Source organism: Boleophthalmus pectinirostris, unplaced genomic scaffold (genome assembly GCF_026225935.1).
Source record: "Boleophthalmus pectinirostris isolate CB_2022bp ecotype Guang Dong unplaced genomic scaffold, ASM2622593v1 HiC_scaffold_18, whole genome shotgun sequence".
NCBI classification, from domain to species: Eukaryota; Metazoa; Chordata; class Actinopteri; order Gobiiformes; family Gobiidae; genus Boleophthalmus; species Boleophthalmus pectinirostris.
In genome coordinates, this window is record NW_026571133.1 from 27,063,995 (window position 1) to 27,080,847 (window position 16,853).

A 16,853-nucleotide genomic window follows, 5' to 3' on the forward strand; every position below is an offset into this window, starting at 1 on the left:
CTGATCAATTAACACTGACCATTTGAAGGCTGGAAGCTGTTGCTGTTTACATTTTGACTTTTAACATCAGAAAGTGCGCACCTTTTCCCTGAAGTATAAATACGGTTATGGTGAACTTCACCTCAGTAAGTCTGCCCTCTCTTTGACACAAAGTATTACTATTAGAAGGTGGAATCATAAACCTTTGTTTCTGTTAATAGGAGAAACAAAGAGCCTCGACTAGTGCTTCAAGTGTAATTATAACGTGACCTTAGCACCATAATACAGGTCAGACAATGACCTTCTTAAAGTCTCCCAGAAGGCTGTTGCCAACCAGGCCACTTCATCTGTATATGAGGCTATGAGCAGTCCTCTATAAACTTTTAAATTGTCTAAAACATACCTTTTTAATCAGTTGTTTCTAACCTAGTACCTACAGCATTCGTCCCAAAGTATTCTGACAATGAAGTGCAATAAATATATTTGCAAGTAGTGACCAATCAGCATATCAGTCACTTATCCTGAGCTCTATCAGGTTTTTGCGTGTTTGTATTACCTACCTCACTATCTGCACTGTTAGGGTTGTCCATCAAAGCATGGTAAAAAATAAAGTTCCAGATAACCTTGATTAGAACCCTGCATTAGGTTTTAGCATCCAAAAGAATTTTTAAGAAGACATTTGGAAGAAAAAGGAGATGTTTTAGAGGTTGCTCATGTTGCATTAAGTTTCTACATGAAGTTCTGAAGCCCTTTCAAATGATTTGGTATTGCTTAAGAACCTGTCACAGTATGACACTTCAGTTGTCAAGAAAGCATCCTTAACAGCTTTTGGCCGACATCTTTGGTACTTGAGTGAAGAAATGGTTGGCCTGGCATTCTTCGACTCCAGTGTGACAGAAGAACAGAAGAAGCTTATGGTTCATAATATTGTGGAAGCGGAAGGTTCAGAACTTACACCAAGGCGATGTGATGCCCTTAATCAAGCAGATTATGAGGGGAAGCAGATCACTGATTTTTATCACCACCAGCTCGATGCGTTTCTTTGAAGCTCTTGTTCTGCCAAAAACATTTTTAACAATTCCCCCAGCAGACTGGGCTGATGATGCAGATTGCTGTTTAAATTGTGCAGTCCTGGAAAGTTGTCCATGATATTGCTGAAAGGGGTTGAAGCTTATTCAAAATTTTAACTTTAGCCTAACAAAGAATGAAGATCAGAAATAGTGTCTACTGCAAGTTGTCAAAGAGCACAGGCACAACTTTTGTAACGCCAACAAAGCCACAGTTGGTTGCTGGACTTTCTAAGCAACTTTTTGTGGATTTTCTAAGCAACTTTTATGGACTTTCTGAATACGCCTCCGCTATATTATAGTATAGGCCTTTAGGGCAATGTTCAAGTGTCTTGAGCAACCTCTAAATATTAACTAATTTGCATAATATTTGGACCCAAATATTTTGGCTAGATGTGGAACCAAATGCTGGGTTCTAATCTAGAGAATCTAAAAAAAAAACTATTTTTTGGACTGCTCTATACAGTGTACATAAACACTTAAAGCCATGATGATACGACACTTAAACAAATACCTTGTGTGTGTTTTAGGCAGTGTACTTCTTTGTAAAAGATTTTATCATGCAAATTTTCCTAGTCACTGAGAAGACACAGATACCTGTCATACCTGTTTTGAAAACCAAAACCTTCAGTCATTTGCCAAATTTGTTTAATATGGGCCTTTTAATACATACACAAATAAATATGACAATATATATATATTTTTTAAGTATGTATTAAAAGTACCATATTAAACAAAAACAAAATGGTAAATTTACAGAAACAAAAAGAGTAAAGGAGAGTAAGTGAGAGTAAGTGTAACTTAACAGAATTAATATTAGACACACATTTAGAGAGCTGCAGATATATACAAACATCTGAGCAGCTTCTCATATACAACATAGTCCATCATTCTCTCCTTCCACATTTTCAGTCTAGGAATATTCAGTCCCTTCCAGATTTTCTTAATTAGTACTTATCACTTGTATAAGGGGCTTGTCCCTTGTCCCCTAGCAAACACAGCCTGGGTGACTTTGCATAATAACTAGCCCTGCATAGAGACTCAACACTTTGTTCTATATTGGAAAACCCCAAGCTCCAGTCCCATAAAGTATGTATCAAGTAGATTCAGTAGAATTGAGTTTCATGTGTCTTTGTCAAGTATACAGTTGTGATATCTTTATAGTTTTAAGACTCAAGAAAAGGCCGCTCTGATGATCCTAATTAAGGCTGAGATTTGTATTTTTTTTTACTCTAGTCCTAAAAGCTTGCAGTGTTGCTGACATGACAAGGAAATGCTAGAAGAGATGTTATGCACAGTGGAGGATGCGCCATCATGATCTGGAGAGCTAGTTCTCTTAGTAGAACAATGTTGTTGTTTTCAGGTTGTGCAGGGGTGATACAGCTGCTGTGGTTGTGATGCTGCAGCTTTCTTGACTTAAGGCCTTGTCTGTGTGCTGATGCTGATAAATCACATAGCATGTGTGGGAATTTCACAAAATGAAATAAAAATGGGCAACTCAATCTCCTGATTTCCAGCACAGAATCAAGAATTGCTCCTATACACATTTTTGAAGGGATTAGCAAGAACCATGGGACTTGCTACACCCTCACTTTTAAACACTTTGCTTTATGGTCAGTGCTGCTGTGAGAAAAACATTTGTTTAAAAGCATCCATGAGACAGTAAAGTGGAGAATGGAGGTGAAATATTTAAATCCTGTCTGGCTTTCAAGTAGACCATGGCTCTCTTAATCTCATCTACTTTACAAACATACAGAAGGGAGCAGGCAGACGTCTAGCTAGCCTATTTTCATTTGACCTGAATTCCCCAGTGTGGCATTTTTCCCCTGCCAGCCTAATCTCATTACGATGGGTGCCGAGCCACAGAACAAACATACTAGGCATCCGGCTGCTTCTACTTGGCCTTCTCCTCTTTTCCTTTTTGTTTTGTCTTCCAGTAGTAACCATACTTGCCTCATACAGCTTCCTTTTTTGCTGCTGTCCTCCTTCGCCTGCCTCCCTCGTCCTCCTACTCACTTGTCTCCCGTATCTGTCCCTGCTTTCAGTCTAATTATGGCCTGCCAGAGGAGAATAGAGTGGAGCTGAACTGAAGCTAGACAGTCGAGAGAGAGGCGCACAATCAATCCTCATTATAAGCGGGCTCTCCTGCCTCTTCTCCCGGCTGTTGCTTTTGTTAAAGTCCTACACTGTCCACCACACACCTTTTGTCTCCCAAACCCACGGGGTGCACCCATCATCCTAATCTCCCTTGTGTGGGTTTCCCTTCAACACATTCATCTCCATAGTAAAAAACAAGACCACACAGTAAGGAAAGACCAACATAAACAAGCACCACATGCGCTCCAGATTTGAGCCACAATTTCGGCCCCCAATCAGATCGCCCTCCCTCTATTGTTGTGAATGCGATCTTAGCTGGTATTAGTGAATTCTTGGGCAAAACAGGTCAAAGCAGCCATGATGTTTATCAAGTAAATGCAGTTCTGGGATAGCACAGCATTTTAAGGCCCGTGGCATGTTGGGGCTCCCTGCTGTGTTTCGACCGATGATGAACTTTTCTCCCCCTTATACAGTATATCTTGTATTAAAATGATTAATGCTGTATCCCTAGGAAAAGGAAAAATACCTTTTTCGTCAGCTATGGACTCATTTTATAAACTTGTACATTAAAGATTAAACTAGCTTACTGAGCACTTTACCCTAATGTATTTTTACAGTAATTCTAATACTTTAAGTATTATTATTATTATTATTATTATTATTATTATTTATTTATTTATTTATTTTTTTTTCGGGTCAGTGGACTTTTTTCCCTTAGTAATACCATCTACAGCTGCATCTATAACCATACAAGTGCATGGTAGCACAGAAAAGCTTAATGTGTGTTGTATTATGTATTTCTTGTCAGCTTGATCATTGCATTTTGTGTTTTGTCTCTCAATACAATAAACTGTGTAAGATGTTCACTTCATTTCCCAATCTTGGTTGATTTATTGATATTCACCTAATTGGCTTTGCAAGCATCTGCCTTCTCTTCCCACTTATCACAGAATATTTTATACTGCAACTGCAACTAAGTCATAAAAAATTCAACTGAATCTTATAAACAAGTTGTGCAGATATTCCAAGAAACTTACTAGAAATCTGACTTTTAAATTAGCGCCTAACCATTGTGGACATACCCCATACTTACCTGTCAGTACTGTCAGGTTTAAACATAACATAGTGTGTCATGTTCGCTGACCTAGATGCTCTCTGCCCTGTGTTTCCCACCTCTAACTTAGCCTGCTTGTGAGATTTCTTACTCCTTGCTGTTCCTCTTTTCCTCTGATCAATGCCTTCATCAAGAAAAAATCATTTAAAAAACACCATTATAAGTGAAACCAGTCTAGTGGGAAACCAATTAACCTTTGCATTTTCACTTTCCCCCAGGCCCAGGACCTGAACGTGATAGAGGAAGTGATCCGCATGATGCTCGAAATCATCAACTCCTGTCTCTGCAACTCTTTACACCACAATCCTAATCTAGTCTACGCTCTGCTGTACAAGAGGGAGATGTTTGAGCAGTTTCGGACACACCCTTCCTTTCAGGACATTATGCAGAATCTAGACACTGTAAGTCATATCTGCTTGTTGTTTTGGTTTTGGAGGAACACTGGATAATTATTTTAGATAATGATTACACATATCAGTGTTAAGCAGACATCTCCATTAATGCCTTAAGGATCTTAAGGGAAAGTTTTTAAGAAACTGAACAGGTCTGTAACACATTGTTAACATGGTGAGTGCAGTTGGACTGTAGAGCTATCGATGAATTAATCAGTCCCATTGTGTCAAGAGACTCCCTGTCAAATATTCATTGAGTTTGGTGTGTGGGGGAGGGACCCAGTCGGGAAAAAGCTGTCATTCATGTCTGTGTTAGTCATGTAATGGCAGAAAGAACCAGCCTCTGTGTGTCTATGTACTGTGTACAAGAGTGTGAGGGGATTGGGGGTGGTGCACACGTCGCCATGGGCTCGACTGTTATCCATAAGTATGAGGGAAGCATGCTTGCCACAATCCCTCAGTGCACCCAGCCTCCCTAAGGCTATTCCACGGAGCCTGCAAATCTGTGTGTGTGAGCAGCAGATCCAGGATGAAGGCCAGCTTTTTTGCTTCTCTAAATTAACCCCTTATGGGAGACCCCCAAACTTAATGAAGAGATTAGAATTCGATATATGACATGATACACTCTAATGAGGCTCCAGTGTGTTGAGTTCTCTGCAGCAACTTCTGAGTGCTGCTGCTGAACTTATATTATGTTTTTTTCTGAGCACAGAATAAAATGTGTACATTTTAATAAAACATCAGACAAGAGAAGATGTAGATGCTGACAATAAACATATCTCCCCAAAAACAGATGCCATAGCATGATCTATGCTTTGAGCATGCTTTATATTTAACTGTGCTGATTCATAATGAGGTATGTTCTGTATCATTGGATTAGACCACGTAAAGGTAAGCCAACCCAAACTTTGAATTTTTTTTAAGCATAGTTTAATTCAATCAAGTTGTAAGATATTAGTTGTTCATTGAGAACGTTGTAAATCTTCACTTAAAAATGTATGCACTTTACCGTATACAGTTAGAGATAATAAGTTATACAGATAACAAAGGCAAAGAAGTTGTTGCTAGAGAAGTTTTAATGCACCGGGCAATCTACACAATGCACAGAACAGAGAGCTTATATAAAGTGTAGAGTGTCATTCTGATGTCGCTCTCTTGAGCATGTTGCATCCAGTGTCATCATGTGGGGCGTGGCAGATGCAGGCTTGATGTGACAGCTTCAAGCTGGGAAGAAGCCAGAGCTCCTCAACACAAAACAGAGTATATTAATCTTCGATGGGATGAAAGACGTGTTAACTTATAGTGTAATATCTACAGTAGCTGCCCCAGTGTGCTCATTTATTCTCCTAATATAATTTTTTTTACTGCTGGTGTCAAAAATGGATTTCATGAAATTTGTTGTGTGTACATTGTTTATTTTTTCTCAATAGGTGATTGGTTTCTTCAGTCAGCGACTGGAACAGGCTGGTAGTGACCTCTCTGTGGAGCGAGTCCAGGAGGTCATCATGAAGGGAGCCCAGGCTCTGCCGAAAGACAGACTCAAGGTAATTTAACGTTTACTTATGACACAAAACCTCAGACCAAAGAGAACAAAACACAATATAGTGTGAAGCCCAATAAAAGCTATTGCCATTAGAAAAAAAGTGCAAAAGATGAATGGAAAGCCTGAACAATGTGCTGTCAAAGGCCACGCTGTGAAGGATGGCAGATTGAAATGCAGCAGAAAAATTAGTTTTTGTAGATAGGTGAGGAGCAGAGAAGTATGGGATATGTATGGACCAGGCCACGGGGAACTGAGACATAAGGCCAAAGCCCAGTCCTCATTAGCATTAATGCTCATGTTCATCCCGTCTCTGCTGGCTGGCTACATATGAACATGTAATGACATTTCAAGGAGATGGGATGGGGGGGCGAGGGGGCACTTTGTCATGGGCACATGTGATTGTGAGGTGCCTGTGTGGGACATAAATCTGTCTCAGTGGGTCGTTACCCAACACTCTCTGCACTCCAGGCAGGGTACGGTAACCCCCACCCCTCCCTGTGCTCCTCCATTAATCAGCACGGAAATATGGACCTAGTGGTCTCCCCACTCTGGTCTGCTCTGGTGCTGACGCTCTTAATTGCCTGTTTCATCATGTTTCATGTTCTATAGTTGGCGTCTGCCTGCGAGGCATTTGTCTCGCTTGCCGATGTGGAAGAGGAATGGTGCGTAGTCTATGTGCTCTCTCAGGCAGCACCTTGTAACACTAATGTAGCAATCGACCAACGAGCCGTACAATTACATATGTAGTCATGTGAATAACCCTGTCCTGTCCTTCAACACGGCTCCACCTGCACTATGCAGTGATGTGTTGGCCAATAAGAGTCTACATCTATTTGAAGATATATATTTATTACTTCTAGACCTTACGTCTTTGTAAAGTAAGGCATGTGGTCTGTGGTGACTAGGTTAGCACTCTAGAGGTATTTTCAACACCTCGTCCCTGGATAGAAACTACGCACTTGGATTCATAATGCCTAATTGTTGTACACACTACATAAGTTATCATCTGCATTTGTTATCACTGGTAGATACTGCAAGACTTCCATCTGTACTGTGTATCTGCTTGTCCAAGTATTTTTAAAGTACATCTCATATCAACTGCTGCATCCATAGATCTTAGTCCTACAGTCATACATACAAACTTCAATATGACTTCTCTTGTTCAATGTTATAGCGAGGCTTGTTGATTAGATTGCTTTCCAGCTCCGTGGGGTGGTGTAAAGCAAAGAGAATCTCTGGTCAATGTGTCCTATGGGAGCAGCCTAGCCGTTTGATGATACCATCACTCATGCAAACAGCTGTCTTTCTTCCTGCAGCGTCTCTCCATCTTATGAGCTCATTGTGCTCTTTCGCCCCAATAGGAAAATCCATAAGTTGAATAAATGATGTGTATAATCATCAATAAGTTGGTAATTATTCTGCTCTTCGCGTGGTACTGGTTTTTCAACAGTTATGTGCAGAGGTAGATTTTCTGGTGCCTAGAGTAAGAGTCAGCAAAATAGAATTTGTTTATAAATTCTAACAACACATTTTGAAACTGCAAATGTCAAAAGTGCTGCTTTGTCATATTTTCACAATGTCTTTAATCATTAATCTTTTGACCTGTGTGATTAAAAAGTGATCATTTGTATGTTAGGAGAGTTACAAGGACCATTATAAAGACAAAGTATAGATCTTTGTTTCAGGAAGGTAGCCATCAAGACATGTATGTATACATATTCATGTCAATTAACTTTAATCCAGCATGGGTAAATAAGCAAATAATGTCCCAACTGACATTGTGATACGTGGTTAAGCCCAGTAGTATCAGTCTCTCCAGTGGCCCGTCTGTGTGTGGATGTTGTTTTTGGGTGTGATGCAGTGCAGGGGGAGTGTCTTGTTTAGGTTGACCAACTGAAGTGTGCCACTGAGCAGAGAGATCCCACAGACAGGCTGGCTCCTGGGGGCACAGACTTCAGAGCAGGGGCTTACCGGCTCTCACTTCAAGCCTGAGGCAGCGAAAAGCAAACAGGTTATGTACTACTTACTGTTACGTCACACGCTCTCATCAGTGGTATCAAAACTAAGAACGAAACAAGCTTATATTTACTCATATTTACCAAAATGTATTGGGAAAGAATTTAAACAATATCTTGACTGTAGACAGACTCTATAAAAGTTGGTTGACTCTTTACATTTTCTCATGTGTTATTGTTTTGTCTTAATGTAGTTCAAAGAAATCCACATTTGAGCACCATAATTGACAGATTCATGAAATGGCTAATACTAACTAATACTATGTATGCTAACAAAATTTATATGGAGAGTTATAAGGCATCCTACTCTTTTTAATGGTCCAAGAAGGTTATGTCAGAAATGATATTCAACGTAAACGCTATGGCAAAACAGGGATATTAAGTAAATTTGTATCAAAAGTAGCTTGAATTAATAGCAGTCCACCATTGTTTAAAATCACCTTGTAAAAATGTGTTTGTAAGCTAAACTTAACATCAAGGCCTCATCAAAGAAGAATGGCCTTTCAGAGCTCTTGTGTATCCAGTTCCATTTTTCTCACTACATTCTTCTCGGAGCGACTGGGCTCTATTAGTGCTGCAGAGGAGGGAACATTCAGTCCCAAGTGCAGATATGAGGCCAGTCAGTGGGTCTGTGCTCAGAGAAGAGGGCCTGACCTTCCAGGACCTAACCCAACTGATATGAGTCCAGCCAAGTGGGTCCAGACATGGAACAAAAAACAGGCCAAGGAGAGCGAGCGCTGAGAGAGAGCGAGAGAGAGAGGAGGAGGGAGGGGGGGGGGGGTGCCGTGACACGGACTCTGCAGATAGGAGGAGCTGAAATTAGTTTTCACTGTGTCCAGAGATACAGGACAAAGATAAAATTGGAGACAGGGTTTGGCAGCATCAAGATGCTCTCATTTTGTACAGGGTGCACTAGGGCCTTAGAAAAGCAATCTGTGAAAGGCATGAAATTATCCACTATATGACTCCTAGAGTCCCAGTGCCCTCAGTAGAGCACACCATAATATTCACAGCTTGCTTCACATACATTTTACACTTTGGGACCCAGATTCTATTAATCAAGTCATATGTTGCATATGTTAACACTGCAGTATTTGCTGATAAATGTTTTAATCATCTTAATTGCTTTATTTGCATAGTTAATTATGTTTCATACATCATGTAAATTATAGAGAGTCATTAATGCATTTACTTCTGTGCTACTTCTTTGTTTTATTTGCTTATGCTTGCAAGTTAGCAGTACTACCGAAAGAACAACCTCAGTTTTTGCCCTGCATGATTTCACTGGTAGGGGAGGTGCTGTCACTGTCAAATGAACTTTTGATGAGCTGGTAATGTGCCCTACCAAACAGTCACCTACTCACAAAATTCCAGCCGGATAATACAGTTCAGGCATTGTGTCTAGGCGGCGACAATGGGGTGGTGTGTGCGGTCTGGCCGTGATAGCCTGGCATATGGCCTGTGACCCCGTAGCCCGTGTGTGTCTGTCATTATGATACCAATAGTGCTCCGGTGAATAGAGGCAGCAGGGACTCAATAGAGCCGACTGGGACTGTGGCATACAGGCCGCGAGTGTCTGTCTTTCACTGCAGACTGATTACTCGATGTTGTGTGTGCGTGTGTGCGCACGCACACACACATCTGTGACTGTGTGTGTGTGCGTCTGTGGCTGTGTGTGCATGTGTGTGCTTACATGCATGTGCAGACAGCAGCTTTTAATGAGACACTCCTGCATTATTGATGCTTATCTTTTCTACCTGCCTGCTGTTATGTAGGCGGCTACATGAAATGATGGGCTTGTGTATGACAGTAAACATGAGGAAATTTTCAGCTGTCAGTCACAGTAGTTAAGTTTGTGCTGCTACACAAAATCATATAACCTGTGCATATATGCATATATGCATATACAGTCGTGAACAAAGTTGTTGGTACCCTTCTGGCAATGAATGAAAAATCGACAATCATCACTGAAATAATTTGAAACTGATAAAAGCAATAATAAAGAAAAAAATTACTGAAAATTGTCCAATGAAAATCAAACATTGCTTTTCACCTGTGGTTAAACAGAATTATTAGAAAAAAACAAAATAATGAAACTGGCCTGGACAAAAATGATGGTACCCTTAACTTAATATTTTGTTGCACAAGTTTTGAGGCAAACAGTTTCTGTAACTGTCAATGAGACTTCTGCTTTGGTCAACTGGTATTTTGAACCACTCCACGAGAGCAAATTGCTCTAGTTGTCTCAGGTTTGAAAGGTGCCTTCTCCAGACAGCATGTTTCAGCTCATTTCACAGATGTTCAAAAGAATTGAGATCTGGACTCACGGACCGCTGCAGAACAGTCCAAAGATTTGTTCTGAGCCATTCTTGTGTGTCTTTAGCTGACTGTGTTTTGACTCAAACAGTGACGGATGTTGCGATCTGACACTGATGTACCTGGCCCTTCAAGTTCACATTTAATTTATTTGGAGGTTGTTCTGGGCTCTTTGGTTACCATTCGTATGATCCATCTCTTTAATTTATCATCAATTTTCCGGCCACGTCCAGGGAGGTTGGCTACAGTCCTGTGGACATTAAACTTCTGAATAACATGTGCAACTGTAATCACAGGAACATCACACTGCTTGGAGACGGTCTTATGGCCTTACCATTAACCTGCTTGTCTATCATTTTCTTTCTAACCTCCTGTCACAGTTCTCTTCTTCTCTTTCTCTGGTCCATGTTCAGTGTTGTATCCATCATGTCTCCAAACAGGACAATGACACATGTCCCCCTTTAAACAGGCAGACTGACTGAGGACACCTGTGACGCTAATTAAAGGACACACCTAAGTTTAACATCCAATTACTTACTATCTTTTCTAGGGGTACCATTATTTTTGTCCAGGCCACTTTCATGAGTTGTTTTTTTTTAAATAATGTTGTTGAAAAACAATTCAAAAGCAGTGTCTGATTTTCATTCGCTATTTTTCAGGAAATTTTTATTTATTATTGCTTTTCTTAGTTTCAAGTTATTTCAGTGAAAATTTATATATATATATATATATATATATATATATATATATATATATATATATATATATATATATATATATATATATATATATATGTGTGTGTATATATGTATATATATATATGTGTATATATGTATATATATGTGTGTGTATATATGTATATATATGTGTGTATGTATATATGTATATATATATGTGTATATATGTATATATATGTGTGTGTATATATAATATATATAATATATATGTATGTATATATATATATATATATATATATATATATATATATACATATACACACATACTTGCTTCTTCTCTGTACAAATGACATATATATTAAAAACATGCTGTATGTAGGTTAGCTTGAAAAATGTCATATAGCAAGACTATTAGACTGTCTGCTGCATATAAATTAGGCCTTCACCCATGTTTGACTAATTTATCTGTAATCGGCTCTCTGCTTGTCCTGTTAAGCCCTGACAAACTGTTGCTGGGTAAACTCATTGCCTGTGTCTGTCTCTTAACAAGAGCAGCCATTGCCCACTAATCAGGTTAGTCCACACTTTCCTACAGGCTCAGACCATCACATCACCCACAGAAAGGACACTGCTGTGGTTTATTTTGTTTTGATTTAATTATCTTTTGTTGTAAACATGTATATATGAGACCAGCAGCAGCCGTCTGCTTGTACCTGTGGGAAGTGTGGCATTGGACTTGTCTGTGGAAGGGGCTTGCTGTGTTCACAGGACTGTGTTAGCACATTAGGGAGCTTTTAGAGGGTCAGTGGTTGGCTCATAGACCAGTGCTACCTGCTGCTGTAAACCGTTGTGCCTAACACATAGATGGAATTACAGCTGCTATTGCGGCACTGCACCTGACAGAGAATGATCACAGAGTGGCCCGCGACAGTTAACCCCCATTCATCTAATGAGACATGTCACACTCGGTCCTAGCATTTTGTCCAGCGGGTTGCTACTAGAGTTTCTGTTTAGGTTGGTTGTCTAAACATAATTAATATAAATGGGTCTTTTAATGAGCAAAGGTGTGTACATGGAAATATAGCTGTTGTAGTGCCATTAAAAATGTGTTCTTGATGTTTTGCCTGGCAAAATAAAGTTGAATAAAGGTTGAATAAATAAACTTAAAGTGTAAGACTTAAAACTTAAAGTGTAAGAGTAATATTTCATTATTTTACCATTTGTGATCAGTAGGGCTGTGGATGGGTATAAGCAGTTCTGTTCATATTAATCTAACTGGAAATTCAGTTACTTGAGAGAGAGATTACTTATTTTCTATTTTGTGTTTTCTTGACAGAAATTTCCTGAGCTCAAGTTTAAATATGTGGAGGAGGACCAACCTGAAGACTTCTTCATCCCATACGTCTGGTCCTTGGTTTTCAACTCCGGAGTGGGTCTGCACTGGAGTCCACAGGGCATAGAGCTCTTCAGCATGGACTCTGGCTGATGCACCTGTGACGGTCCCAGGTCCCTCTGATCAAACATGCAAGCGTGTGTGTATGTGTGTGTGCTTTGAAAGTGCCTCAACCTTGTACAGAACCGGGTGTCAGTTAAATTCAAAGCCTTTTTCTTCCTTGTGATTCTCTGCTTGGACACTGCAGGGTTCATTTGTACTTGTTATTTACCACCTATAGAAGTCCTATAGAGTATTTGAGTGGCTTCTGTGGCACAGCTGATTGGAGCACCGCTTCACTCTGGCAATGGATCATTCTCTGCTTTTCTTATGATGAAAAGGTCAAACTCTGTCATGTATTGTTACATTAATACCTTTTATGCGATATAGACCTGCTATCCAAGCCAGCCAGTTGTGCTGCCAGTTTAATTTGATATTCACAGGATTCTCAATAAATTGATGGAAAATAATATTTCAGGATATGTATCAGTATAGCTACCAAATGTATTTTCCCATTAGCAGCTTCCTTCTTCCACTGTGTCTACATCTAGGCTTTTTTGAATATTGAATTGTATAGATGATATAATATCACTTTTTTACACTATTTTAATTTATTGGGATGCATCTGTTCTATCAATATAAATATTTACTTTAAACACTCCTGTTTATACAGGTGTCTGTAATAGAATTTGCTTTTGTAAGTTTAAACAGGTCAGACTTAAATAGAAACAGAACATTTCTGTTCCAGGCTACAGAAGTGCTTCATATTTAGTGAAAAATGCATGTAAATCCCAGGATGCAACATGGTCTCTCTTGATTTATTGTATTTCTCTCTTGCTCTCTGCCCATTTATTTGACTTTCTTGTATATTTTTTCCTGGTGGAATTCAAAGATTAAACATAGTTTGGGCAGTCATTGTTTTGCATACTTTTAATTTTATTTGATGTTTATTCAGAAAAGTTACTTAAAAAAATATTTATTTTGATGTATATTGGTTTTATATACAAAGAAACCCCTAAATGTGTGTCCTAGTAGTGCAAAAATGACTACTAGTAATGATGAGTGCAGGTACCATTGTGACTTCCCAGCAGAGCTGTCATTTGAGGCAAATATTACTTTGGGAAAAGGGGGTTAAATAAAAAAATAATAATTATCAAAATCTGGAATATGTCATGTGTTTATTGAGCAAAGATTTGGTTAAGATTCAAGTCAAGAATATCTAAAAAGAATATTAAATTGTGTTTTCCCCTTGTTCTCTTCAAAATGTTACACTGTTGCATCAAGCATCCTGGAGTGTTTGACGTTTGTTTGTAGAGTGAGGGATCTCACTCTACTCTGTGAACCTGTGTGAACCAGTTAAAATACTTTTTGTATAGAAACATCCACTTATCTAGTAGAAACCTAGTAGTTTAGAATGAAGAGAAGTTCATTTTATGCTTGTACATTGTAATAACTCGTTACCAGTCAAGTTCACATACAATCTTTTTTACACATTGTACAAACTAAATTCCAAAGAAATTCCAGTATGTAATGGAGTGAATTCAGTGGTTTGCAAATCTCAACCTATACACAATAGAGCACTGTATTGGTCCAGGAAGCCTTCTGAAGGTCAATGCACACAAGGATAACTTCAGAAGACAGTGATGTTTTAGTGGACATCTCACACCTTGTCCTTGTCCAAACAAATTTGGAGCAGAACCGACCAAAATTATAAAACACCACATTTGTCGAAACTATGGTAAATGTTCAGATTGTATGTGTTAACTGTCTATTTTGCATGAAGGTGCCAAAGCAGTGTAACCTCTTCAAGGGTAAAAGTTTATGACACAAAGACTCCCACTGTGTCATTGGAGCTCTCACTTCCCCAGAGAATTTCAAGCCTTTCGTCCCCATTGTATTGATTTTCATGCTTGAAATTCTCTTATTCTCAAGGACAACATAATGAATGCACTATGATGTAAAGAATAGGCCATTTTCCACATAGGGTCAGTGGCAGGTTACAGTGAGGCTCGGCAGACCCTCACCTGCTTCATGCTCTATTATCCTGCTGCCAGATGGTTGAGGGGACGCTTTCACAAACTGACATAGCCCCTTTTTCTTTATTATACAGGGTCACGTTACCTCCAGCTCCTGTTTCAGGTGACACTGGCAAGATGGATGTAGCAAGGATTTCTGGGAAAAGTAGTTTTTTTTCCCTGTGTCTGCATGAAATGGTTTTGCTCTTTTAGAAGAATTGATCAAAGTCACAGAATCTTTCTGGAGATTACTTGATTACTCGAAATGATGTTATTTGGGATTGCACTTGCAATTAGATATGTGCTTCAATTAGAAAAAACAAGACACAGAGCAGAGATCATACCCTTTCTGTCCACCATCTACCACTTATTTTCCTTAAGGCCATTTTTGGTGGATCGATACATTGATCCGTGTACTGTTTTGGCTGTAACCCATTTGCTGACATATTTGGTTGCTCATATACTAAGGCTTGACTTTTTTATTTTTTATTTTGAAAATTAAGCAACTTTGCTTGCAGTGTTCCAAAGTATTGCATTAAAGCAAGAGATGCCATCACGCCCATTTAGACGTGAAAAAATTGACCCCACTCACAGAATGCATGTTTTTGAAGGTATTTTTGAGCAATAAAACACCCATAATTGAATAAATTCATCTTGTATGAGTTTAATACCATATTGCCGAATTATTGCCATTACTGGCAAAGCAAGTGCATCTCCATGGTGGTGGACCCTAAACTTGACAAGTTACGCAGTGAACTTTTAAGCAGAGAACATTATGCATATATTCTATCTAGTAGTATTATTTCACTTTTTGATGTCATCTTCCACAACCTTTCTATTGATACTTTATAGCTGATGTGATCAACATTTCCTAGAAGTGGGATGCTAACTGTAGGCTCTGCTGTCTGAGGCTTTGTTAGATTTTAATTTGAGCTTTATTTTAACACAGTCTGATCATAAATCTGGCAATCTGACCATAAACTGGCTTAGTTGGAACTACAACAGGTGAGCTGGAGTTTACTGTTAAACACAACAACAAACAACTGTTACCCTCTCAAATAACATTAGCTTATAGTCAGAAGATATCTAACATTAGCCAAAAGTTTTTTCAGTTGATCTATCTGACCTTTTTATTGAAAATCAAACACCTTAACAGGACCATGAACACTCATATTGACCACAGGCTCCTGAAAATGTGCTGTTTAAATCAATTTTCCATTTTGTATTGAGTTTTCAGACTAGTGTTTACCAATATTTGAGTTGTGTCAGCATGGTAACTGCTGCATGTACTAGTATGGGGGGAAGGGGGGTATATGTTATGACTAAGCAATGAAACAGTGAGGTTGCCTTACAAAAAAATGTAATAATAAAAACACTTCTAAAATAAAAGCAATGCAGCTTTAGTCCATGCATGAGGTAAAATAAAAAAAAATATGTTTATGTTGTAATTCCAAATTAGCTTAAATGAGCCAGTCAGAGTCGAGCAAAGGTCCTTGTGTGGCCCTGACGCTGTACAATACCCAGGTCTAGGGTGACTAGTCCCAGTTTTGTATCCCCTGTCCCTGCAGATTTATCCAAAACCATTGATTTGTTTCAGTTTCATACAAGAAATGTCCCTGATGTCCTTATTTTGACCAATTTGATACCTGTCAACAGTGAAGAGGAGAATAAATTGTCATCTGTTTAGGTAAAATACAGAAAAGCTGCTTAAAAATGACCAAAACACAAAGAAAATGTGACTATACTGACTCACATGTTGAATGTGAATAAGTTGAAGGGGCCAAGTGCATAACAGTTTTTCTTAATTATGCACTTGTTTCATGATGTTATTATTACCAACCAACCAGTGATGTCCCAGTTTTTGATTTTGAATTTTTTTTTTTTACAGATCAAAATAGTAATAACAGTTTTATTTATTTATTTATTTATTTAATGAGACAGGGACAGTGCACAATTTTTACATTAACCTTAACAGGAGAGGTGCATTGTACATCAGGTTGTAGCACCAGTGCTAATTTCCACCTGTAGTCCCTGAGCAGGTTCATTGATTGATTGTATTTAATTGACCCTAGCTTTCAACTGTTCTTTCTAGAGACCTATGTAGCATGTTTTGGGGTGAGAAAGATAAATATATATACAACATTAAGCAACTATCACACAGCTGATCACACAATAAATCAAGACAGTCACTGTTCTGGATACAATT

At 38.8% G+C, this 16,853-nt stretch overlaps 1 protein-coding gene across 1 annotated transcript; it reads left to right on the plus strand.

Moving 5' to 3' along the window:
• Positions 1–4,378: 4,378 nt before the first annotated feature.
• On the plus strand, positions 4,379–13,798 carry dym (dymeclin). The gene is made up of 3 exons (XM_055153942.1): positions 4,379–4,658; positions 6,080–6,193; positions 12,537–13,798. The coding sequence occupies exons 1-3, from the start codon at positions 4,512–4,514 to the stop codon at positions 12,684–12,686; spliced, it is 411 nt and encodes a 136-aa protein (XP_055009917.1). The 5' UTR covers positions 4,379–4,511; the 3' UTR covers positions 12,687–13,798.
• Positions 13,799–16,853: the final 3,055 nt, after the last annotated feature.

Bases quoted from the DNA above. Each gene is read 5' to 3' on its own strand.
- dym (XM_055153942.1), top strand. From the start codon at position 4,512: ATGATGCTCGAAATCATCAACTCCTGTCTCTGCAACTCTTTACACCAC. The intron at 4,659-6,079 runs GTAAGTCATATC...TTTTCTCAATAG, and splicing joins TTATGCAGAATCTAGACACT to GTGATTGGTTTCTTCAGTCA. The intron at 6,194-12,536 runs GTAATTTAACGT...TTTTCTTGACAG, and splicing joins TGCCGAAAGACAGACTCAAG to AAATTTCCTGAGCTCAAGTT.